The 26,423-nt window shown below is 46.6% G+C and overlaps 1 protein-coding gene across 2 annotated transcripts in view; it reads right to left on the reverse strand.

Annotated features, from left to right (window-relative positions):
* Nucleotides 1-4,840: 4,840 nt before the first annotated feature.
* PGM2L1 (phosphoglucomutase 2 like 1) overlaps nucleotides 4,841-26,423 on the reverse strand; it is a 59,160-nt gene continuing 37,577 nt past the window's right edge. For both annotated transcript variants that reach the window (XM_084842377.1, XM_084842378.1), the window contains exons 6-14: nucleotides 25,984-26,177; nucleotides 24,505-24,694; nucleotides 24,246-24,343; nucleotides 18,901-19,081; nucleotides 16,430-16,523; nucleotides 14,560-14,689; nucleotides 12,810-12,999; nucleotides 11,140-11,273; nucleotides 4,841-10,361 (exon numbers count right to left, since the gene is read on the reverse strand). In XM_084842377.1, the coding sequence (XP_084698503.1) occupies nucleotides 10,259-10,361; nucleotides 11,140-11,273; nucleotides 12,810-12,999; nucleotides 14,560-14,689; nucleotides 16,430-16,523; nucleotides 18,901-19,081; nucleotides 24,246-24,343; nucleotides 24,505-24,694; nucleotides 25,984-26,177 (1,314 nt within the window). In that variant the 3' untranslated portion in view covers nucleotides 4,841-10,258. The remainder of the gene's footprint in view (nucleotides 10,362-11,139; nucleotides 11,274-12,809; nucleotides 13,000-14,559; nucleotides 14,690-16,429; nucleotides 16,524-18,900; nucleotides 19,082-24,245; nucleotides 24,344-24,504; nucleotides 24,695-25,983; nucleotides 26,178-26,423) is intronic.

Consider the following 26,423-nt stretch of genomic DNA (forward strand, 5'->3'; position numbering starts at 1 on the left):
CACCGACGCAGAGAGCAGCGCCAAATGGAGGGCGCGGAAAGGAGGCGTAGTGCCCAGTTGGCGCGCAAACAACGGCTGCGCCCAGAGGATCCAAGGGAAAAGGGGAGGGACTCTCCCTAGCCCTTAAGTTCAGGGGTCTGCCAGTGATTCCCTTTCAAACGGGGACCAATTGTTCCAACTTAGGGCATAGGTACTCTGCTGCTCATATCTAGTTGCTAACGGTAGAGTTGTTAAGTTGTAAAAGAGGAATAAAGCTTTGAAAAGAATCCCTTTGTCTGTGTCTGGACTTGGCTACTGGATTAGACTGAGAGAAGCCTCCAAGGAGCCCTTGACACTCACTGTGCATAACAAACATTCTCTTCCAACAACCTAAGAGACGACTTTATACATGGACTTCACCAGATGGTCGACACCGAAATCAGATTGACTACATCCTTTGTAGCAAAAGGTGGCAGACATCTATGCAGTCGGTAAAAACAAGACCTGGAGCTGACTGTAGTTCAGATCATGAATTTCTTATTGCACAATTTGGAATCAGACTAAAGAGAATAGAGAAAACCCACAGATCAGTTAGATATGAGCTCACGAATATTCCTCATCAATATGCAGTGGAGGTGAAGAATAGATTTAAGGGACTAGATTTAGTAGATAGGGTCCTGGAAGAACTATGGACAGAAGTTCGCAACATTGTTCAGGAGGCGGCAACAAAAAACGTCCCCAAGAAAAAGAAAACCAAGAAGGCAAAATGGCTGTCTGCTGAGACACTGGAAGCAGCCCAAGAAAGAAGGAAAGCAAAAGGCAACAGTGATAGGGGGAGATATGCCCAATTAAATGCAAAATTCCAGAGGTTAGCCAGAAGAGATAAGGAATTATTTTTAAACAAGCAATGCGCGGAAGTGAAAGAAGATAATAGAATAGGAAGTACAAGAGACCTCTTCCAGAAAATTAGAAACATCCAGGCAAAAATGGGTATGATCAAAAACAAAGATAGCAAGGACCTAACAGAAGCAGAAGAGATCAAGAAAAAGTGCCAAGAATATACAGAAGATCTGTATAGGAAGGATAATCATATTGGGGATAGATTTGACGGTGTGGTCAGTGAGCTAGAGCCAGACATCCTGAAGAGTGAGGTTGAATGGGCCTTAAGAAGCATTGCTAATAACAAGGCAGCCGGAGACGACGGTGTCCCAGCTGAACTGTTTAAAATCTTGCAAGATAATGCTGTCAAGGTGATGCATGCCATATGCCAGCAAATTTGGAAAACACAACAATGGCCAACAAATTGGAAAAAATCAACTTATATCCCCATACCAAAAAGGGGAAGCACCAAAGAATGTTCAAACTATCAAACAGTGGCACGTATTTCACATGCCAGTAAGGTAATGCTCAAGATCTTGCAAGGTAGACTCCAGCAATTCATGGAACGAGAATTGCCAGATGTACAAGCTGGGTTTAGAAAAGGCAGAGGAACTAGAGACCAAATTGCCAATATCCGCTGGATAATGGAGAAAGCCAGGGAGTTTCAGAAAAACATCTATTTCTGTTTTATTGACTATTCTAAAGCCTTTGACTGTGTGGATCATCATGAATTGTGGCAAGTTCTTGGGGGTATGGGGATACCAAGTCATCTTGTCTGCCTCCTGAGGAATCTGTATAACGACCAAGTAGCCACGGTAAGAACAGACCACGGAACAACGGACTGGTTTAAGATTGGGAAAGGAGTACGGCAGGGTTGTATACTCTCACCCTACCTATTCAACCTGTACGCAGAACACATCATGCGACGTGCTGGGCTTGATGAAGCCAAGGCTGGAGCTAAAATCGCTGGAAGAAACATTAACAATCTCAGATATGCAGATGATACCACTTTGATGGCTGAAAGCGAGGAGGAGCTGAGGAACCTCATGACGAAGGTGAAAGAAGAAAGTGCAAAAGCTGGGTTGCAGTTCAACCTCAAAAAAGCCAAGATTATGGCAACCAGCTTGATTGATAACTGGCAAAGAGAGGGAGAAAACATGGAGGCAGTGACAGACTTTGTCTTTCTAGGCGCAAAGATGACTGCAGACGCTGACTGCAGCCAGGAAATCAGAAGTTTACTTCTTGGGAGGAGAGCAATGACAAATCTTGGTAAACTAGTGAACAGCAGAGACATCACACTGACAACAAAGGTCTGCATAGTGAAAGCAATGGTATTCCCCGTAGTAACCTATGGCTGCGAGAGCTGGACCAGAAGAAAAGCTGAGCGAAGGAAGATAGATGCTTTTGAACTGTGGTGCTGGAGGAAAATTCTGAGAGTGCCTTGGACTGCAAGAAGATCAAACCAGTCCACACTCCAGGAGATAAAGCCAGACTGCTCACTTAAGGGAATGATATTACAGGCAAAACTGAAGTACTTTGGCCACATAATGAGAAGACAGGACACCCTGGAGAAGATGCTGATGCTGGAGAAAGTGGGAGGCCAAAGGAAGAGGGGCCGACCAAGGGCAAGGTGGATGGATGATATTCTGGGGGTGGCGGACTCGACCTTGGGGGAGCTGGGGGTGGCGACGGCCGACAGGAAGCTCTGGCGTGGGCTGGTCCATGAAGTCACGAAGAGTCGGAAGCAACTGAGCGAATAAACAACAACTAAGAACCAGGCCTGGGTTTGCTTTTTTCCTCCTCCCTCCCAATCCCTTTTTCTTGTGTGTCGAATCTTTTACAAGGTAAGCCTGAGGGCAGGAACAGTCTCATTGCTGATCCTTGTAAGCTGCTCTGGGAGCCATTTTTGTCTGAAGAGCGGACTACAAGTTCTTTAAACCAACTGGCCTGCTTCACCTCACAGACTCCGCATTTCTCATTGCGCTAGGGCAGTGGAGGCTGGTGACTTCGATGTCAGTGGGGCGGCGAATGTGCAGAGCACCTTGGATAGCCCCTTTAGAGTTCTGTCTGAAACCCGGAGCGGATTCACCGCCCCACTGACATCGAAGCCACCAGCCTCTGCCGAACTAGAAGCAGAGGCCTACATCGATTGCCTCACATGGCAGCTATTCTGCTCTGGCTTCAACAGAAGGGCTATTTTGCATGGAGCCCCGTTGGCTGCCTCTGGCCTTCTGAGGTGCTCTGAGCAGTGAAATTGGCAGCTCTATTGGGATGGGGAGCTTTGCCACTTTGGAGGCCCAGCAAAAGCCCATCTTCACTGTCCTGATGCCGGAGAGGTTTTATTCAAGACTACAGTTCATGCGGTTTTAACAGCAGCCTTGTCCCTCTTCCCCCCTCCGACCCCCGCCTCACAGAGTCGAGGAAAATGGGAAGTTTCCTAATGATGCCCGTCGGGGAATTACTTGCATAGTTGAATTTAGCATTGGCTCCTAGTTGTATTCCGTTTTCTTCCAGCATTAAATTCAAAATGACCTACATGGGGGTTCTGGGGGTGTAGTGTTCAAGCAGTGATTAGACCCAGATCTGCTCACCTTCATACCATGCCCTGGGACTGAACAGCTTCCTGTGTGCCTGAAACTGTGCCGCAGTTTTCCCATCGGAATGGACATCCAGTGCCTCCAAGTAAATTTTAACAAGCCAGAGTAGGGTTAGCATTTGGGAGGAGGGGAAGATGGTGACAGCTCATGATGGGGCTGATACATCAGGGAAGCGCCAAGCTTATCCAGTCAAGAATACCGCCAAGACACTGAATGAGCCAAGGATAGGGTGAGCTTGTCATCTACCTGCTTGTGTGGGGCTGAGTGTTCAAGTGAGCTAAAATACCACAGGGCAGCTCCTTCCCCTCACCTGTAGCTGAATGGAGTCAGCAAAGAGTTTCTTCTCATATAAATCTTGACTGCCCAATCCCTTCTCCCAGTCAACAAGGACTGTCCCTCATCAGGAGGCAAGGCTGCATAAATGCTGCAGTCCTGCCAAAAGAGCGCAGAAGGTGGCGCTGGGTGCAAGATTAAACTACCAGAGAATCCAAGCTTTCATTTGAATACAGAAATGTTTGGGGGCCTTATGGCTGCGAAGGCCTCTGGTTCCCAGTGGTAGAGCACATGCTCCAAATGCAGAAGGCCTCAGGTCCAGTCCCTGCAATCTCCAGGAAGCCCTGGGAAGGATCCCTGCCCAAAACCCTGCAGAGCTGCTGCCACTCAGTACAGACAAAACTGAGCCTAGTGGGCCAATGGTGTCTCAGTCTAAGGCACCTTCTTTAGAACATAAGGAAGGTCCTACTGGACCAAATCAAACAGCCTATCTAGTCCAGCATCCTCTTTCTCACAGTGGCCAATTAGACGCCTCTGGGAAGCCCAAAAGCAGGCCAGAAGGGCAGAGCCCTCTCTCCTGCTGTTGGAACCCAAGCACTGGTATTCAGAGGCATGCTGGAGGATCAATATGTAGGCATCATGAGTCGTAGCCATCAAGAGCAACACAGGAGGCAACAATTTTTAAAAATCAAAGAAACCAGACAGATTTCCAACAGTTGGGACATCAATCTTCTACATGAGTAGCAAATCCAGAATAAATGCTGCAAAATAGCAAAACCTGCAGCATAAGTATGCACAAAAAGAGACATGAAAATCTACCCTATTTGCATAATTTTTGTAAGCACTGCATAGCTGGATTTGGAATGTATATATTTAGTACAAAACACACAATCCTGAAGGCAGGGATGGATGTTACTGCCAGAATTGACGTCCCCAACACTCCCCAATTTCTTTTTAGAAGGCTCAACTTAGAATCAGGAAGAAATGCTTCCCCTATTCCCCTTCCCCAATTAAACGGTAGAGCCATGAAGATTTTTTGCTTTCCTCGAGGATGGTAGCCATTAGAATGGTCTTACAGGAAGGTGAACAAACAAGACCCGGAAGTACACATCTATGAGGAGAATGTTTTATTAACTTAACACTTCATTCAACTAAATCCATATCATAATCCAGACACAAAATACTTCCAACAGAATAAAAGTGCAATTTCAGTCCACACTTATAGTCTCTGACTATATACCCATTGTCTCTGAGGCAGAAAAGCACATTTGAAAGTACAGAAGGATAACAGTTTCTCTGGTACAAACTCTTAATATTTAGTTGAAGAGTAGCCCAAGATTGTGGTAATTCGCTTATCTTGGCAAAAAAATCCAAGAATACACTAAAAAGCATGTTGTAGATTGGATGATGCAGGTATTAAATGCACCCCCGCTTTTCAAGCAAAGTGGGTTACAAACTCAATGAGGATAGTGATGGTGTTATTAACATAATAAGGGAAGTCTCACTTTTGTTTTTTGTATACTGCATTTTGTAGTTGGGTACATGCACTACACCCCGTCACATGTGAAGGGTGCATGTGTGTAAACTTAGCCAAGAGTGTCTTTAACAGAAAACCCATTAAGCAAAGCTACACCCATCACAAGGAACAACTTGTAACAAGATGAAGAGCTTCTCCATTTGGCAGAGGGACCAAGTGACCTTTTTGAAGCAGCAACGGCCCACTCCTTCAGCCTGCATAACTGAACCCTTCCTGGGCAAGGTGCTTGACGACCCAGCCAAAATACCATTGTGAACCCCGGTTCCCACCCCCACAAACCATTTGGCCAAAAAGGATTCAGCTCCCCAGGCTGAAGGAGCAGCAGGTGTCCTTTCAGCACAAAGTTGGTTGGGTAGAAGGGCAGCCAAGGCCCAGAGGCACACAGGAGACTCCTGCATGCCGCTCCCAAGCCGGGCACAGATGGTAGCAGGAGCTAGAAGGAATTGGAGCAGAGGGCCAGATATGGCCTGCCAGTTCCAGATGGTTATTTCAATACACGCTTATGGAAACCTTTGCGTGACTCAGAGCCCCAAGTATATATGGGACTCATATAGCAGAAGGTATTTTCTCCTGCCACCACTTTCTTGCACATGGGTAGCTCCACTACTGTACATTATCTACCAACTGCAAGTGTTCACTAAGAAACCGTCTACTGCATAACAAAGAAACCAGATTTTAGCTTTTCTGCAATTTGTCATGTGTGTGTGTGTGTGTGTGTGTGTGTGTGTGTGAGAGAGAGAGAGAGAGAGAGAGAGAAAGAGGAGGCTTCTCACCACCCCCAAAGACAGTTGTTACCATTTATTGTCACAGCAGAGAAAAGACAAGGAGGCCCATGAAGACATTTTCTTATTGAATGGGAAAGTGGACATTCACTCAAATTATGCTGAAGGAAAGCAAATAGCCAAGATGTATTATAAATATTCTCAACCTGCAAGCATCGTGTGTGTGTGTGTGTGTGTGTGTGTTTTTAAAGCCTGTATCCTGATCACATGGAGATCAATAGGGACTATGCTACAGAATTTCATGAGACAAGAGATTGTCTTAACAGTCCAGAAAAAGGAAGAAAGAAAATTAAAGCAAATAATAGCAAGATTTTAAAAAATAAAACAGCCACCAATCAATTGTCATTATACATCAAACTGGTAAAATCACTCTACACCAACATCTTGGAAAAGAAGACACATCATAAACAAACCACAATGCATTTCTGACGTGGCTTCAAAGAACGCTGTCCTTCATGCCAGATCGTACGTATTCCTGCCGTCAAACAAGAGATGCCCCAGTGGAAAGGCGTGTGGGTACACAGGGCCAAAGGCCCCATGCTGCTCATCAGTGAGGTAAGAGGACAATGGTATTTCACAGTCAGGGGCAGGGGGAGAAGAGAAGGAAAACAGCTTCCCCAAATGGAATCAGACGGATCTCCATTGTTCCAGAAAAGAGCTATGCTGTTTGTGACCTCCTCATCTACTCACCCTGTGATGTGCACTGAGAGGACCTGGGCTCAACAGCAGCCTTCCCCAACCCGGTGCCCTCCAGATGTGTTGGACTGCAACTCCCAGCATTGCCAATGACCAAAGTGGCTGGGGAACAAAGGACGTTAGCGTCCAACACATCTGGAGGGCACCGGGTTGTGGAAGGCTACTCTAGAGAGAGTTCAAGAATAAAACAAAAAAGGAAGTTCTTCTATTCCATTTATTTGTTCAAATTACATTGGAGAAGGTTCTTTTCCAAAATTAGGAAGAGATTCAGAAACAGCCTTAAAGCCCCAGATTCTGCTCCCTCTATCCCTAAATGGCATGTTTTAATGAGACGGGAATCAGACCTTAAAGGATGACAGAACTTCCAAAGGGCAAAGATTTACCCCAAATTTCTTTGGATGCCTTCCAGCACATAAACTGAGACCGCCATGTGATGGCTTCCTCATAACTTTTCTTCTCTACACTGCAGCATTTTCAAATATACAGTAAATGAAAAAAGAAAACAAAGAGTAAAAAACAGGTTTTGACATTCAATACATTTCGCTCAAATGTATGGACAATCTGGAAGGCATTTAGCTTTAAATAAAAACAAAAACCAAAATAAATAAACACTGCATGTAAATCAAGGACAAAATCCATCAGGAATATCCTTTGCATGTGCCCCACTGAAATTTCAAGGGGAAGTTCCTGCTGAATGGTGCCCCATGAGTCTCGTGCAATACCAGCAATTTCCTGCTATCCACATACATTCAGATACAGCTAAGGTACTTCATGATGCCACAGAGCAAGAGCTCCAATCAGCATCAATTCCTCCCTTCCCCCCAAATCCCCACCCAGATGTACAAGAAACTGGCAGCATTTACACATAACAATAAGCCAGAATTGCTGGGCTGTCTTGGTTTACAGTGAATAATCAGTGTGCTGATTCATGCTGCTCATTTACTCCAGCTTCACTCCTCCCTTTGCATAAGAAGGTAAAACAAACAAGTGGGAAGCTTTGCACAATGTCCAAACTTGGTGCCCTGGTTTGTTGCTCCCAAACAAGCCAGGCTTGCAAGTCAGGAATAAACCAGGGCTGTTTGTTGGCTTACAAATCCTGGCTTGTTTGGGAGCAAACCAGGAGCCCAGGTTCAGGCATCACACAAAGCGTCCAGTTTCTGGTTTGTTTATCTGCTTGTACAAAGGGAGGAGCAAAGCACACGAACTGTGCACACCAGGACACTGCTCATTCGCAGGAAACCAGGATAAGCTGGCAGTTCTGACTGACTGTTTAGTGTGAATGCTGCCACTGAGTTTCTTGACCCAATGGCCTTGCTGGGTCATCAGTAGAGATCTACACCGTCTTATCACCTTCAGCTGAAAAAGGGTATAAGGTAGAAGAGGAGGACGGAGTCAAACAATAGCGGCAAGGCTAAACTGGGTTGCCTAATTCCACTTTCACGCTCTGCCTGCTCAGAAGAGGCTTGACCTGAAATAAGGCCCTTTATTTGAAAGCGCACTTTGGAGACATTTGTAGTGCCAGACCAGGAAGGTATCTGGAGTTCCCCTAGCCCAGGTGTGGCCCAGACCTGTAACAAGTGGGCACAGTCCTAAGTATTATTTTTCAAGGATCAATATAAAACAAGCATGACAAGTGGAACCAAGCAGGTTAAATCCAAGCAGACCCCCAATCTACCGGACACCCTCAGAGGCTGCATCTTGACCTATCTTGTCTGGGATGTACCACATCAGACTCCAGTCTTGAACTGCAGCAAAGTCTCCCCTCACCTTTACCTCATAACCAGATACCTGGCAAGATCATGTCCTGAACATTATGCCACCAAGGTGCAGCCTGGTGCCACCACAGAAACCTTGCCACTGCAAAAGGCCCAAAAGTTGCATGTGCGCAAAGCAGCTTACGAACTGGGCTCCACTGTCACCGGGTCTTTCTGGACTCCAAGGCTGCAAAGATTCTGCAGTTGCACCCGGCTGCTCCTTGTATCCATGTCATTTCCAGTCCCTCTTTCAGTGGCGGCCAAGGAGTACAACCCTCTGTGATGGATGGATTGAAAAAAGCCCTCAACTGTGGCACACCCAACTAGACCATGAGGAAATGGTCTCTAGTACACAGTTTGTTAAGATGTTGATCCACAGCTTTCCTCTTCTGGAGGCTCTTAGCCCAGCCAAGATCTTCCAAAGAAACTCACTCACTTCCTGGAAAGCTTTGGCTCTTAATTTACAGAGCAGCAAGACTGATTAAAGTCTGCATTGATCCTGAAAGGAGTCAAACTATGACCTCACAAAGCACACACTTATTAACATGTATTGCTGGGAAAAGCTAATATAGCACACTGCAGGAACAGACCCTTAAAGGAGGTACTGTTTGAGCTCAATTTCTTCATTTTAACAATCAGTTAACAATATCCATTACTAGTTATTCTAGTTACTGTACAATTTTAACTACTGTTGGAGAAGGAGATGGTTGTAAATATTTGCAAACAGATGTGGAAGGGAATCTCTCTGCAAGATACAATCCAAAATCAAAGAAAGGAAATCACTGTGTTACTATAGTCTACAAACTGGAGCATTTGGAGGGACTTTTCATGGAGGTGAGTGAAGGCTAAAATGGCACAGCCACATTCAACTATACTAAATAGTTTGTATCCCCTTGAACCAAAAAGCTTGTATCCAGGCTTGTTTCCTTATAGCCAAGAAGCTCAGCAGGCCAGCACTCTCAGGGCCAAAACAGACATGAGGTGGGCAACTGTGCCTGTTTTTGCTCTGAGATAAGTCAAACCTCAAGTTATATAGCTTGCCACTACTGTTTAACCATTGAGTAAACTTCAATAAATATACAGACAGATAAGAATTCAATGCACAAAGAGCACCTTTTAGAATAGCAGGAGATTTAAATAGCAGGAACCTTTATGACTACTAAACAACTTGAATCCTAAATACTGGATTCTACTGAACAGACTGATAAAAATTAAGACTCAACAGTAAAGATTCCTACACTCAAAACAGCTACAGAGAAGCAGGACCTTTTGTCGGTCCAAAACAATAATCCGTTTCCACTTTTGGAGACAGCTGCTAACGGCCTATGCACATCAAAGAATTTAGATACCCAACATTCAAGATGCAACCTATGCAGAATAATTGGGTTTGGTTCTGTTTATTTAGATGTGTGGTGGTAGCAAAACTTGGTGCCACCAATCAGTTGCGGGCAAAGTTTCCAAACCTGTCCGGTCCCTTCATGTTAGTTTTATCCATCCCCTGTAAGAGCCCGCAGCCCTCCCCAAAGCTGTCTGATAATCCATTTACCACACTGGATAGAAAGCTGACAAAACGATACTGCTTCCATGTAGGTACGCTGGTTAGGAAACATAACGCACACGCGCACGCACACACACACACACACACACACACATATATATATATATTAAATTAATGCAGACGTGAGTTCTTGTCTTGGTTCCTTTGTTCCACGTGACACAGTGCATGGAGAGACATCTCTAACAGCAATGGCAGGAGGAGGGCTACACCGAGCGCCAAATTAGTCCATTCCTACTGGGCTCCAGGAAATTCTCAACTACGGCATCAATGAGTTTCTGAAGGTCCTCTTCTAGGAAGGCTGTGTCACTAAACAGCAGAGAAGGCAAAGGTTAGGACGATATCCCAACACGATCCAAAATGCCAACCCTCACTCTGAAACTGGAGTTGCACCCAGCGCCCATGCATTGTTGCTCATCCCAGAGTGTCTTTGCCATCAAGCTAAAGTGAATACTTCATACTGCTGGGCTTTGCAGAAGGTAAGTGAGAGGAGGTAAGGAAGCAAAGGTTCGGCCTGTTTCTAAAGGGAAAAGGGCTCCCCTGCCCTGTACATTTCCACCAGTTTCAGCAACAAAACAGTGTCTGTTTAGGTACAAGCCTTAAGAGGCCTGGTGTGGCTGTTCTGGTCTGAAGTACTCAGCCACAGCCTGCATAAAAGACAACATGTGAGAGGGCCATAAGCAAGAGTTACATTTGTGGTAGCAGTTAGGAGTGCTGGTCTGGGAGACCCTAGTTCAGATCCCTGCTCAGCCATTGTTCACTAGGTGACCCTGGCCAGTCACTTTTCCCTCAACCAATCCACCTCACAGGGCTGTTGTGAACATAATGGGGTGGGTAGAGGAGATACCACATACACTACCCTGAGCTACTTAGAGGAAAGGTGGGATTTAAAAGTAATAAGGAAGGGTGACCACCAGCTGCCCTGCAACTTGGCTAAAAGCCACCCAGCAAGGAGGCTGGATCTGGATCAAGCTAAGTACACACCTTCCATTCCCAAGGGATCTGGTTCAAACCAACAATTGACTGGACCAAAGGCAGGCATAGAACCTGGTCCACCCAAGGGATGACACAAAAAAAGGCTCCCCACCTCTGCTCCGGCAGTGCACACATCTCTGCATAATATTTGATCTTTGGTTCAGTTCCACTTGTCCGAAGAGTGGCAACGCAGCCATTTTGAAAGGTGAAGGTGATCATCTGACTGTTTTTACTAATGGGCAACACCTGCCACAACAACAAGAGCAAGAGAATTTGAATCCAAGTATTCAGGCTACATCTCCCACCTTACTCTGTGTATGTGCCTGCAAGGAAACTTATTTAGAAGTTATTCATTGTCTTTATGGTCAGCAACCTCTGTGCTACCAGAGCACCTCTCGTCTTCAGCCACACATACAGAGACCTTAGTCCACCTGCCCAAGCCCCCATGCAACAGGAAGTCAGACCACAAGAAGATGGAAATGGCATAAAGGTTCCTGCAGACATGAATTAAACATCAAGTGTACCTCTTTAAGTGGTTTGTGGACTTCTGTGAAAAGCTGCAATTCAGACAGTAAAGATAACTACATTATTAAGGTCATGATATCTGTGGGCTGTGGACCTGAATATACTCTGTAAAGCACAGTGCACTCCGATAGTGCCATATAAATATTAATAAGTCATATTCATATCAGTTCTGTAAGATGAAGTTATAGAAACAGTTTGTGCATACAAAAACATAACTTCCTAAATGCAGTTAGGCCTTGTTCAAAGTAAATACGGCAGTATTTTTCAACTGGAGTTTGTTCATAGAAAGGCTCCTTTGATCCTCGGTTTTGAGTGGAGAACTGCTTAGCCTATTCTGGTGAAAAAGTTTGGTATAAGGCTATGTTGTTTCCTGAACTCTGCAAGAAAGAGCCTGCTAAAGGATGTTTGAATTGAGTTAGCATGGTCTATATCAGATTTCCCCAACCTGTTGCCCTCCAGATGGTTTGGACTACAACTCCCATCAGCGCCAGCCAGCAAAGCCAAGTCAGGGATGACATTGTAGTCCAAAACATCTGGGGGGTGCCATGTTGGGGAATGTTGCTTTATATACCATTAGAAAAATTAACTGCTGCTTCTTTTGTTTTTAATGTGTTTAATGCTGCATTTTAAAACCATCCTTTGCCATGTTTTAGTTGCTCTGATATTTCTTTCTTTTAAAAACTACTTTACGTTATTGTTGCAGCTTTTAAATTCCTGTACATTATTTTAATGTGTTGTAACATTACTTTTATTATATTTATTTTTATAGATTAATAATATAATAATTTATAAAATAATAATACTGGTTAATAATCTGCATTCTACTCTTGAGTTTGGTATCAGCTACTTTTAAGACAGGCTGAATTTGGACAGGAACTTGATTTTTGCTGGGAAAATGTGGGACACATATGCAATATTGCCATGCACGCTGAAAGCTGACTTGTGCATACAAGCATAAGCCAGAAACATAGAAAGCTGTGCAATGTTTTCCTCTGCAAAGCTGATGAAATGTATTAGAATCACCAAATTAAGCTAAGAGTGTCCTTTCTTGGTTGCCTGGGAGAATGAAACCACCTTTTCTTTCCAACAATGGCCAAGCCTACAAACTACCATTTTATTTTCTCTGATGAGAAGCTTAAAGAGGAATGAATGACATCACCTGAAAACTCTGCAAATGGTTGCAAATCAGAAGGGTTCAGATGGAAGCTATCAGACTGATCAGCAACAGTTTCCTATCAAGTGCCACATGCAACTCACCGACTTCTTATTTGGCTGGCTGCTGTCATACCCAGTGGTGACATCCCGGACATCCAAAATACTGTAAGTGCCACAAAACGCTGGGTAAGAATTAGGCAAATCAAAGTTCCGGAGCCTTTCAAATATCCTTTTGATAGTAGAAGGATCGTAACACAAGAAATAGGAGGTTTTTGAAATGTGGTAACCATACCTGTACAAAGACAAGATACACTTAGCAGCAGAAATCTCAAACTTTGGCACACCAGAATTCTGGCTCTAGAAAAACCATGGGGAGCTAAGCAAAGACCACAGTCCTCCATATCCCAAAATGTTTCTGTGCTCTGTCCTTATGTACCTTCTCAGTGCTTCCCCCTCTACACATAGTTGTATGCCAAAGGGGTAAAATTAGGCCTCTCGGAACTTCTCCAATTCTGCGCCATTTTTATATTGTACGTCATCCTTTTGAATTACCCTTTTTGGGTTTTAGGGTGGTATACAGTAAATTAGATACAATAATAAAATAATGAATAACATCCACACACAAAATTTTGCAACAGACAAAAAAGCCTTGGTAAATGATTTTTTTTTGCCTGGCACAGAAAAGATTGTAAGTTGTCTGAAAGTTGACAACAGGCAAACTCCTCTAGGAAGGCTGCTCTGCAGCCAGGACACCACCACTGAAAAAGCTCTCTTGTTGCTGATAAGGAAGGCATCTCAAGGAGGTCTTCAGCAGAAGTTCCAAAAAATGGGCAGGCTGATGTGGTAAGAGGCGCTCTTTCTGGCATTTATATCTCAAGCCATGTGGAGCTTTAAGGGCAAGCATTCGCATCTTGAATAGGGCCCAGAAACAAACAGGCAGCCTGTAGAGACCTTTCAAAATTGGTGTCATATACACTGATCTGGCCAAGCTGGTCAACACTCTTGTGGCCGCGTTCTGCAGCAGCTGAAGCTCCAAAGTCCTTTTCAAGGGCAGCCCTATGCATAGCGCATGGCGGTCATCCAACCAGGAGCATGAACAGGTTATCCCTGTTAAGAAGTGGCTAAAGGCACTCCGTGCCACGAAGGCCACCTGGGCCTGTAGTGACAAAGCCATACCTGGATCCTAGGACTACAGCCAACTGTGCATATCTTTTCCAGGGAGAGCGCAACGCCACCCAAAATAGGATAACCACTGATTTCTCAGAGCCAAGGAGTGTCTATTCACAGCATCTCTTATCAGGATTCAGCTTCAGTTGATTAGCCCTCATGCAGTCTATTACCTTATCCAGACACCAGTTCAGCAGCTTCACACACACCCCTGACTCAGAGGACAAGGAGAAGTAGAGCTGAGTGCCAACATACTAATGGCCCCTCACCAAAGCCCCGTATATCTTCTCCCAAAGGCTCCACATAGATCACGTATGAACAACCCGCAGGTCCCACGTGGCCCTCAGGGGGCCTCTCCTGCAGCTCCGGTGTCCCAGCCACTGCCCTGAAGTTCCCCTCACTGCCAATTTGAAACTGCCACTGATGTTGCAGACTGCTCCATGGGGTCCTCCCTGAGACCTGCTGAAGGACCAGCCAGAGAGAGCACAATAGTTACAGCATCGTTGTCTCCAGGGGAAATCCCAGTAGCAGCCACCAGCTGCAAAATCACTGGAGGAGAGAGAGGGAGCGAAAGGGTGGAGAGGGAGGTGTCCGCTCCAACAATGTCATCGGGGTCCTGAAAGGTATCTTCTTCCCTGTCTGCAATTCATGAATTCAGCCTCTACAGGTAAAGCACAGAACTTACGTTTTATATATTTCTGTTAATTGGTATGCCAGTGTTTGGCTCTTGGTATCTAGGTATGCAGCCATTTCAGCTATCACCACAGCTGCGCTTACACCATCTTTGTCCAACACTGAAGTGCCACACATGAAACCTGGGAACAAAAAGACATTCCATTCTAAGAACAGCATTGTAATTTTATACATGTTATGCATATGTCACCCTAAATCCAACTTGTTCTCACTCCTGTACATTATAGCCAAACACAAAAGCTAGGAAGTGAAACCATGGAAAAGAACAATGGGAAACAGCAGCCTGAAAGGAGCTGCTGGATTCCAAAACCATCAACCAAGGTTTTCTGAGCCAGGCGGGGGTCTGGCAGTAGCCCTGCCTTCTGTCTGGTATAGCAAAAGGGAAAATATGCTTGGAAGCTGGTGTTCCCTGCTGCAGACCAGCATGAAGAACGCATTCACATACCCACCACTCCCCATCAAGAGATTATTTTGGCAGTCATCACTACTCATGCTGACCCACAAAAACACAGCCCAATCCCTTGTGATTTGGGGGGGGGGGGTGGCTAAAAGACATCCATTCTCCACCTACAGCTCCCCTGTGATAGCAATGCTGCTAGCCTAGGTAAGGCAAGGCCCATTTGAGCTGAGGTCTTCATGAATCTGGAGAAAGACAAATGGGGCACTATCAAGGGTTTCACTGCATACATGGGAGTGGCAGCAAAGGTGAGTTCCTCAATGGAACATCCTTCATCCAAGGTCAGTTGTGTGAGCCAGTTGTGCAGGAAGGGCAGGACCTTGGGGCCAGTCCAGAGTCCTGGAGCCTACAGGGACCCCAAGTGACCACTCAGAGTGGCAACTGATGAGAGCTGCAGTAAACGGGCCCAGTGTCAGCATCTGGGCCAGCATAGGCATCCTGGTTCCCCGTTGAGGCTGACATGCTCACTGCAGCATCCTTTCTATTTTTCAAAACATTATAGTTAGGAATGGTGGTCTGGGCATGCACATGGTTACAGATGTTCATACTATTATTTTCACTTTAAATATATAGTATCCTTTTCTACAACAAAGTAGTGCTTATTCCCAAGTAAATATGTTTAGCATCAGGGCAGCAGAAGCAAACTCCATTTGGTTTCCATAGCCATGATAGTGCTGTGATTTAATATTTCTTTTGCTGTTGTTTTATCATGGTTATCAAACAACAACAACAGGAACGCAGAAGTAGTTGTAAGTGTAGAATAGTGTGGAGAGTGGGGCAAGAAGAGAAATCTTAGTTGCACGCATTGCAACAAAAGTAATAGATATGGCTGTCCAAGGGAGTCCCCATAAGATGAAGTCTAGCGTCTAAAATTATCTAGCTGCACCCTGGTGTGAGCCAAAGGCATCACTCACTTTCCCCCTTAATTCGTTAGGCCACTTCAAGGTCCGCCAGTTGCTCAACTTAAAATTAAACCCCATATTTAGCATCAGTACTGTTTCTGATGGCCCCCATAGCAGCTCAGGTGCCATCTGCTCCAACTTCCTCTGCAAGACTCACGGAAAGGAATGGGGGCTGGGTGAACGCAGATGTGCTCTCATAAAGGCCCCCACTTCAATTCAATGGAAGAGTCTCCCAGTGGGCTGTGCTCTTGCCCTCCATTAAGTGTCAGCCTTTTTGAAGGTCCATATATTAATAAAATAAAACAGGAAGGATGCAGGTATTAAATCGTATGAAATATACTTTCACACAGTGAAGTAGGAGGGCAGGATTAACAGCTACCTTTTAAAGATTCAGTTCTAGTTTGGGACTAAGAATACTGGGAGAAATTCAATAAGCATTTCCACTGCTACAGCACCACCAAGTCATGAGGACTGCACTGCTGTCCAACTCTTACTGTGCTTACCAATGGACTCTTCAAAGGCAAAAAGGACTTCTTTGCCATTGTCCAGGAGGTCTTTAACTCTACCCCCAATCCATTTGAAGCCAGGGAGTGTATCCTGAAACAAGATAGGGAGGTGTCTCTTAGTACAGTTCGCCTTCATGGTACAAGCTGACTACAAGCAAATTTCAGCAAGGTGGAGGCCTTTGGATAGCAAAATCCTTGCGTGCAACCCTAAAGGGGCTTAGAACTGCAGTTGTGCAGTGCATGATGGGTAGGGAGCCTATTTCAGCCTTGGAGCTACATCCCCTTGTGGCTAACCTTCCCAGGGTCACCTACCAGTAGTGAGTGGGGGCAACGTAAAAGGTAGGCTGGGCCACCTCATAGTCTCTCTCTCTCTGTGTCTCTGTCTCTCTCTCATATACACATCTACATAAGAACATAAGAGCCCTGATGCTGGGTCAGACCATGGGCCCAGCTAGTCCAGCATTCTGTTCACAGTGGCCAACCAGCTGCCCAGGGCAAGCCCACAAGCAGGACACAGGCACATAACAGCACCCTCCCACCCATGTTCCCCAGAAACTGGTCTACATAGGCATACTGCCCCTGATGCTGGAGGAAGCACATAGCCACCAGGACTAGCAGCCATTATAGCCATCTCCTCCAGGAATTTGTCCAGCCCCCTTTTACAGCCATGCAAACTGGTGGCCGGCACTACATCCTGAGGTAGTGAGTTCCACAGTTTAACATGCACAGTTGTACAAAATGTATAAAAGTCACCATGTCTTATTTGATATCAAATGTTGCTATTCAATCCGTGCTTAATTTTAGGCAAAGGAACACTGGGACTCGCGTGTGTCTGGAACCACATACTTCTGATCTGGAAGCCCTTCCCCAAATCCTTGATATAGTTACCTCTATAGTAACTATAATCTGAGAAACCACAGATTTGTCTACAGTTACTCACAGGTGACAGAAATACACTCTATAACTGCTCATGGGCTCCTATTTCCATTCCATCAGGACCTGCCAGTACTCGGACCAGATGAAACCTCCTCCATAGAGGAGGGAACACAGAATCCTGTCATGGCCTCTAGTACAAATGAGATCCATGCAGACGTCATACCTCCTGAGGCACAGCCAGAAGCTGTTTCTTCAAGTGACACCCCGCCTGAGGGAACCTCCCTCCTACCCCACAAAGATTACCTCCAGCGCTTGAAGAAAAGCTTCCCCTTAGAGCCCAGGAGGCTCAACTGCCAGCGACCTTCATCAGCATCAGAACATGAGCAGAGGGGAGAGTTAACCCTTGCCTCCCCAGCTACAACCTCTCTGCAGATCTCTCCTTACTCCTAGCACAGCAATTAGGCTGGGGGGGGGGGGACTCACTGGCTCCAATGAGAGCTTTCTAAAAACAAAGGCATAATTCTGCAGTGGGGAGGGGCTATGGGGAGGTCACAGGCTGGACCCCCTCCATGGGTTGGCCAGCAGTTCCCTACCTATGCCTCAGCCAAACAGCAGTCCCTCAGGCTGCCGCACAAATGCCACCGCCTTTGCTCCCCAAAGGAAATGTACTAAAATGGGCAACCCACACTGCGGAAATAAACCAATCAAAAAGTGACGGCCGACAGAGAGGCGCCGCAAGGAGGGAATGGATCCTCTCGGAAAGAGGCCACCGCCACAGCAGCGCTCCAGAATGTCCGCTAGAGAGCAGCAGCAGCCGCACTGATGAACAGGAGTCAGCTGATTCTCTCAGCCATTACCCTTTCAGCCTCTGCAGTTTAACTACACTGCGCTCTATAAAATCAAATAGTGCGTACGACTTCAACCACAACTGCAGCAAGGCAGTTTGCCGGCAAGACCAAAAAGACCGTGATTGTTTGGGCCAAACCCAAACTTTGATATCTGCACACATTCTGGATTGGCTACACATTCCCCTATTCCATTCCCCTAGTCAAAGACGTTAATCAAAGGTAAAACTTTAACCTCTAGTGGAGCCAATGGCCACGCTGGCTGAGAATGATGAGAGTTGCAGTCCAAAACATCTGGAAGGCCGTTCCAACATGCCCTTTAAAAAAAACCTCTGAGTTATGCCCAACTCTCTCAGTCTTTCCCTTTCTCGCTTGCTGCCCCCTGTATCTTGAACTCTCTCCCAGAGCAACTTCAAAGTCCTACCTCTGTCTTACCTCATAATGAATGTCAGAATATTTCATATTCCACAACGAATGTGCCATTGGAATGCACCCCCATAAAGAGAGATGGAAGTTACCACCTCAAATTGAGACTCTGAAGTCTACACTTCCCTTTGAACCAGCTGTGAGTATATGCAATAGTCCTTACCCACAGGTAGCCAAAATAAAGTTAGAATGCATCTAGACTGAAATCAAGAAGGAAGAAAATTCCACCAGTGCAGCGTACATAAAGGGGTGGTGCCATATTGTGTGTGTGCAAAGCCAGCAGAGATTATGAGAAAGAGAAGATGCTCTACAGCCCCTTACCTCGAAGTGAAATCCTTCTTTGAGAGCAATGGCCTTCAGGATCTTAGAGGAGACGGTAGTTGCCAACATGTAGACATTCCTGACACCAGCATCTTCTGAGCAGTTCTCCTTCCAACAAGTAAACATCCACCACCCAAACAAAGCTGCCAGTTCATTGCCAGTGAAGACTTTCCAGCGGCCACTGCAGAATTAGGAAGACAGTGTCAGAGAGCCAAAGGAATACCCATGAGAATCCAAAATACCAAGGAACTTAACACAGCCCCTTCTGCTGTTATGGAAACAATCATTCATTTAGGAGTCTGTTCTATGCAGGAGAGCAGATTGGTCCAATGGCCACTAAGTCGTCAACAGACTGCCAGGGAACAAGATGACTCTTTGTGTGGCAACCTGTGGTGCCAATGCAGCCCCATCTTGTTTTCAGAATGCCCCAGGCAGCACAGTATGTAACCCTTCTCTCCTGTACTGATTTACATCATAACCAGCCTGTCCCTTTCCTGTGGAATGGGTTCCTGAACCCATCCCTTGGAAGACTCTCGGACAAGATGTAGTGATGGCCACCAACTTGGATGCCTTTAAAAGGGAATGAGACTAATTCATGGAGGAACAAGCCATCAAGGCCTACTAGTCATGATTACCTCCAGTATCAGCAGCAGTAAGCCTCTCACTATCAGTTGCTAAGGAACACAAGCAGGAGAGTGCTAGTGTATTCTTGTCCTGCTTCTGGGCTTCCCATGGGTGTCTCTGGCAGCCATTATGGGAACAGAATGCTGGACTAGATTAGCCTTTGGTCTGATTCAACATGGCTGGATGTTCTTAAAATGGGCAGCTGGAGAGCTCACAGAGGGATGAGCTGTGGCAGGAAAGTCTTCCAGCTGGAAGGTTAATAGAGAAGGAAACAGGGTGGAAAAGGAAATGAAGCCTGGGAGCTCGAGGAAAGGAACCTGGCAGCAAAGTGGACGTTGGATGGGATCAAGCACAGGAATCTTACAATTGACAGGGGACGACAAGAGCAGCTCCAGATGCAATTGTGTTTGCCACAGCTGTTACCTTTGGGCGTGTACATAAACACCCATATACACAAGCCTGGGACCATATTTGCTGTATACAGTGGGATCCACCTAAGAACTAGCTAACGGAATATGGATAAAGAATAATGGGGGGTAGGGAAGTTGAGGATAAGAAATGACAACCACAGGTACTTAAGGCGGGGCTGCCAGAGGCTGCTCGGGAAGGAGTCTGGGGAAGGAGGACCAGCCAGCAGCTGCACCAGGTGGATCCTGAGCCTGAGCCTGCTTCTGCCCCCGCCCACAGGTACTTAAGGCGGGGCTGCCAGAGGCTGCTCGGGAAGGAGCCTGGGGAAGGAGGACCAGCCAGCAGCTGCACCAGGTGGATCCTGAGCCTGCTTCTGCCCCCGCCCACAGGTACTTAAGGCGGGGCTGCCAGAGGCAGCGCCTCGGCGTCGCGCCAAGTGCGACGCTAAGTGCGCACTTAGCGTCGCACTTGGAGTCGCGTAGGACCTGAAGATCTACCCACCTGCCTCTCCAGAGACACCAGCAGCCACAACACCAGCAGCAAATAGCAGCAGCAGCAGAGGGCAGCAGCTTTAAAGACCAGGGGAAGGGGCAAACGTGGACTATCTGTTCCTTCTTAGCTGCTGTTCTCTTTTATCTTTTTTATATTCTTTTAAACTGTTTTATATTTTATATCCTAATATTTTAATATGTGCCTGGGAGGACTATTGGGCAACTCAGGGGGTGGGGGAGGTGCCACCATAACTGTGGTCATGGGCAGGGGGAGGTATGGCGTTGGGGGATTAACAGGCCAGTTGAGGAGAAGAGGGGCTAGACGCCTTACAGCTGTCCCCTCTTCTGGTTCTTCCCCCAACCTGATGGTTCCTGGCAGCCTTACCAGTCTGCTCTCGGGTCTGGTGGTGCTGCTGCTGAATGCCAGGTCGGCCCAAAATAAGACCTCCCTCATCCATGATTTGATTGTGGATGAGGGGGCTGACCTGGCATGTATTACTGAGACCTGGGTGGGGGAACTGGGAGGGGTCACTCTCTCCCAGCTGTGCCCTCCTGGGTACTCGGTGCAGCACCAACACCGACTTGAGGGTCGGGGAGGGGGGGTTGCCGTGGTCTATAGGAATTCAATCTCCCTCTCCAGGCTTCCTGCTCATTCGAGTGCAGATCTTGAGTGTCTGTACCTTGTGTTGGGTACCCGGGACAGATTAGGGATTCTGTTGGTGTACCGCCCACCCCGCTGCCCATCGGACTCCCTGCCTGAGCTGACGGAGGTGGTCTCGGACTTGGTGTTGAGGACCCCCAGGATGATGGTCTTGGGGGATCTCAATTTCCATGCCGAGGCCGCTGTATCCGGGGCGGCTCAGGACTTCATGGCCGCCATGACAACCATGGGGCTGTCCCAACATGTCATCGGCCCAACGCATATAAAAGGACACACGCTTGATCTGGTTTTCTCGACTGGGCAGGAGGATGGTGATCTGAAAATGGAGGAATTAACGTCTGTCCCTTTGTCATGGTCAGATCACTTCCTGCTGAGGTTTAGACTTCTGGCAGCCTTTCCCCTCTGCAAGGGTGGGGGACCTATTAAAATGGTCCGCCCCCGGAGATTAATGGATTCCGATGGATTCCAGAGGGCTCTGGGGGACTTTCCTGCTGGTATGGCTGGTGCTCCTGTCGAAGCCCAGGTCGCTCTGTGGAATGCAGAGATGACTCGGGCGATTGACACGATCGCACCCAAGCGCCCTCTCCCTCTGAGCAGAGCCCGGCCAGCTCCTTGGTATACACCTGATCTGAGGGCAATGAAGCAAGAGGGGAGATGGCTAGAACGCAGGTGGAGGAAAACTTGTGCTGAGTCTGACCGAACACAGGTAAGAGCCCACTATCAAGCCTACTCTGTGGCGGTGAGGGTGGCAAAGAGACAGTTCTTTTCCACCAGCATTGCATCTTCTCAGTGTCGTCCAGCGGAGCTTTTCCGAGTGGTTCGCGGCCTGTTACATTCTGGGCCAGGGAGAGAGACGGTGGAACCCTCGGTAGCACGCTGTGACGAGTTTGCGCGGCACTTTGAGGATAAAGTCGCTCAGATTCGTCATGAATTGGACACCACCATTAATGCAGTTCCATTGGTAGAGGCGTTCAGAGCACCGTCTAGTCCAGTTTTATTGGATGAGTTTCAGTTACTGAGGCCTGAGGATGCGGACAAGGTGCTTGGCCAAGTCCGATCGACCACTTGTGTGCTTGACCCTTGCCCTTCATGGCTTATTAAATCAAACAAGGAGGGGTTGTCCGGCTGGGTCCAGGAGGTTGTAAATTCCTCCTTGAGAGAGGGAGTGGTGCCTGCTGCTTTAAAAGAGGCAGTAATTAGACCACTCCTGAAAAAGCCTAACCTGGACCCAGAGGATGTTAACAATTGTAGGCCAGTGGCCAACATCCCCTTCCTGGGCAAGGTGCATGAGCGGGTGGTTGTAGGACAGCTCCAGGCACTCTTGAATGAAACGGATTATCTAGATCCATTTCAATCGGGCTTCAGGCCTGGTTTTGGAGCGGAAACTGCCTTGGTCGCCCTGTGGGATGACCTCTGCCGGGAGAGGGACAGGGGGAGTGCAACCCTGTTGATTCTCCTGGACCTCTCAGCGGCTTTCGATACCATCGACCATGGTATCCTTCTGGATAGGTTGTCTGGGTTGGGAGTTGGAGGCACTGCACTACAGTGGTTCCGCTCCTACTTGGATGGCCGATTCCAGAAGGTGGTGCTGGGGGATTATTGCTCCGTGCCATGGCAATTGTGCCATGGGGTTCCTCAGGGCTCTATTTTATCCCCCATGCTGTTTAACATCTACATGAAACCGCTGGGGGAGGTTATCCAGAGGTGTGGGCTGAGGTGCCATCAATATGCGGATGACACCCAGCTCTACCTCTCTTTCTCATCAAAACCAGGTGAGGCAGTGGCTGTTCTGAACCAGTGCCTGGGCACGGTAATGGACTGGATGAGGGCTAATAAACTGAAACTCAATCCAGACAAGACGGAGGTACTGTTAGTGGGTGGTTCGTCTGCCCGGCTAGGTGATATTCAACCTGTTCTGGAGGGGGTTGCACTCCCCCTAAAGGATCAGATTCGTAGTTTGGGGGTGCTCTTGGATCCAGAACTGTCACTTGAGGCACAGGTGAACTCAGTGGCACGGAGCACTTTTTATCAGCTTAGGCTGGTATACCAACTACGCCCTTATCTGGACAGAGATAACCTAGCTACAGTTATCCATGCTCTGATAACTTCTCGTCTGGATTACTGCAATGCGTTATACGTGGGGCTGCCTTTGAAAACGGTCCGGAAACTTCAGCTGGTCCAAAATAGGGCAGCAAGATTGTTAACAGGGACTGGCCTGCGAGCTCATATTACGCCAGTACTTTTCCAGCTGCACTGGCTGCCAGTCCATTTCCGGGCCCGATTCAAAGTGCTGGTGTTAACATTCAAAGCCCTTAACGGCTTGGGGCCAGTTTACCTGAAGGATCGCCTCCTCCCATATGTGCCTGCCCGGACCTTAAGATCATCATCAGCGGCCCTTCTCCGTGAGCCCCTGCCAAAGGAAGTGAGGCGGGTGGCTACTAGGAGGACGTCTTTTTCTGTTGTGGCACCCCGGCTCTGGAATGAGCTCCCTAGTGAGGTTCGCCTGGCGCCTACATTGTACTCCTTTCGGCGCCAGGTGAAGACCTTTTTATTTTCCCAGGCATTTTAGCTTTCTAAATTTTTATATTTGCTGTTTTAAATCTGTATTTTAAGCTCCTGTGCTGCTGCTAGGTTTTATTGTGGTTGTATTGTTATATTGTGGTTTTAATGTTCTATATATTTTAAATTGTTTTATTGTGTGTTGTTTGGTTTTAGTTTTTGTGAACCGCCCAGAGAGCTTCGGCTATTGGGCGGTATAGAAATGAAATAAATAAATAAATAAATAAATAAATAAGACCCAACTGCTCTGCAACAACCTGAGTCTAGTGTATCTGTTGCTCCTGACTTCCTGTGGTCTATGGAAGGCAGATGGATAGTTACTCCTGGTGTAAGGAGGGATTTGAGGATTTACTGGTTCCTTCCAAACATTTGTGTTGCAGGAATACTTGAGACAAAGGAAGTTTGGGCCATATGTGTTTTTAGTTTGAAACCACAGAAGGACCTGCTTCTAACCCGGATGGATTTTTTAAAAAATGAATGTAAACATTCAAACAGTAATAGAGATGGAGGAATTCGCCTCAAGGACAACCCACAAGAGTGGGAGGGGAGCTTTGCTGTCTCTCTCCCTTCCCAGAGTTTCCAGCGAAGAGTCTCTCACTTACTTCTCCTGCAGTTCTGCCACAGCTAGTCTGTCTGCATCAGGATCAGTAGCCACCACCACCCTGGCACCTTCCTTCTCTGCAAGCCGCAAAGACAATTCCTGGAAGAGGCCATTTATTCTTTTTAATCAATTCAGAAAAGTCAGTTGGATCTGTCCATTGTGATTAACACTGATTGCTCACATTATACTTCCATCACTTGTGCAAAACAGGCAGCCTATTTGCACACAAAACTACTGAGTAAGTTGCATAACATACTCACCAGCACAGATTCTCCTTCTTCAGGGTTGGGGCATTTCACAGTGGAGAAGTCTGGATCTGGGTCTTTTTGTTCAGGAACTGGAATGGGAGGCTGGAAGCCAAATGCCTGAAAAGCCAACTGCACATAGTCATGCCCAACCCCATGAAAAGAAGTATGAACAAATTTCAAGTTGGTCTTTGTGTTCAGCTCCCTAGAAGGAAAACAGAATGTATTAGTAAGAGACTGGCTATTTCTAAAAAGGAGGAATGACATCACATGAGATGGTGACATGCCAAGGCATCAAGGCAGACATGATAGGAAAGCGGCTCACAGCCCATCCCTCAGCTGGAGGGCGAGCCTCGTTTCCTCTTGGCTTTGCTACTGAAATGAATGCCAGCCAATCGAATGCTGGCTCAGTCACCAATCCTGCCCTTCCCCCATACTTCACATGGGCTACCCGCTTCTTAAATTTCATTTTTAAAAGTACTACATGAATGATCATCCATTTAGTTGTTGCATTTGTGTTGTAATTTTTTTACGGAAACGTTAACGTGCAAGACTGCCCCAGGGATGGGGACACAGGTTTCTTACTGACATCACAGGCCCAGCCAGCTCCTACTTCAAACTTGCAGATGTTTTGACCCTATACAGCAGGGGTGGGGAAACCTCCAGACCTCTCAGTCTAGACCTCCAGACTCTCCCCAGGCCATGCCCCCTTAGCAGCCCGGCTCTGGCTTATTGATATTATTTACTCTGTCCCCCCAACTACAAAAGTGATGGAGGGAATCTTGTGCAGGTTGGGGAAGGAGAATGCCAGATGCAAATTTCTTTATTTTTTCCACTGTATACTGAACAAAGCTAAGGACCACATGTGAAACTGTGCCCACTTTGGGCTCCAGCCCTACACCTCCAACACATGGTTGTACAGCCTTTTATGCCTCACTGATTTTTCACTGTTATATTGTTTTTATACTTTTATATAAACTGCTCTGGAGTCCTCAGTGGATGAATAAGTAATCTATGCATTCTGATGCTGATAATAAAGTGAGAGCACTTCCAGAGCAGTGCTCACTGCTCTAAACATCTTATGTCTATCTTCATTATAAATAAGAATCAGAGCTATCCAGTGATACATAAGGCAGCTTCACCAAATCATACACAAAAGCGAATATTTAAAATGCAATTTCGGAGGGGCGGGGAATTTGTATCCAACATCTGAAATCTCCTATTTGTCTGCTCATTATTTGAACATGTCTGCTCTGAGGTATTTACTTTAAACAGCTGCATTTCATTGCCAAACTCTGAAGTATCAACTAATTCTGCTTTATCCACACTACTCCCCTTCCACTTTTCCTGTCCACAAACCTATGCTCAAGGTACGATGTCAAGCCACATGCCTGCGTTCTACCACTTCCAATTCTGAACCTCCCCCTCCATGGGCCTCCAACACACAAAAGTGATGCTTACGGGGTTCGTGTTTGCTTGGCTTTGATTTCTTACCTGTGGTAACAGATCTTTTTCAGATCCTCCATGTAGCTTGCACAGATTTTCTGCAGAGGATCTTGCGTAAGAGGGCTACTATCCACCAGATTCTCATTCCAGGAGTCATTCCATGGCTCAACACATTCGTCTATACATTTCAGGATCTCTTTATCATGTGGGGATGTGATCTGAGCCCCATTTTCCCAGTATACCTAGAGCAGGTGTTCAGGAAAGTTAAGCATTCATTCACTGTAAGCAGGACCTGAGTTACTTCTAAGGACTAAGTGGCACCAGGAGTGCTTTTAGCACATGAATATTAAACATTCAGTAATAATAGCAGGAAAACCTTTTGTAGTGATGCAAAGTCAACAAAATACAGTAGCGGCACACTATTTACAATATATTATTCATTTACAGCATTTATATATGGCTTTTCTATACAAGTCTTCCCAAAATGG

Source organism: Heloderma suspectum, chromosome 3 (genome assembly GCF_057233095.1).
Source record: "Heloderma suspectum isolate Gila_16-S chromosome 3, 16-S_ref, whole genome shotgun sequence".
In the NCBI taxonomy this organism is placed as follows: domain Eukaryota; kingdom Metazoa; phylum Chordata; class Lepidosauria; order Squamata; family Helodermatidae; genus Heloderma; species Heloderma suspectum.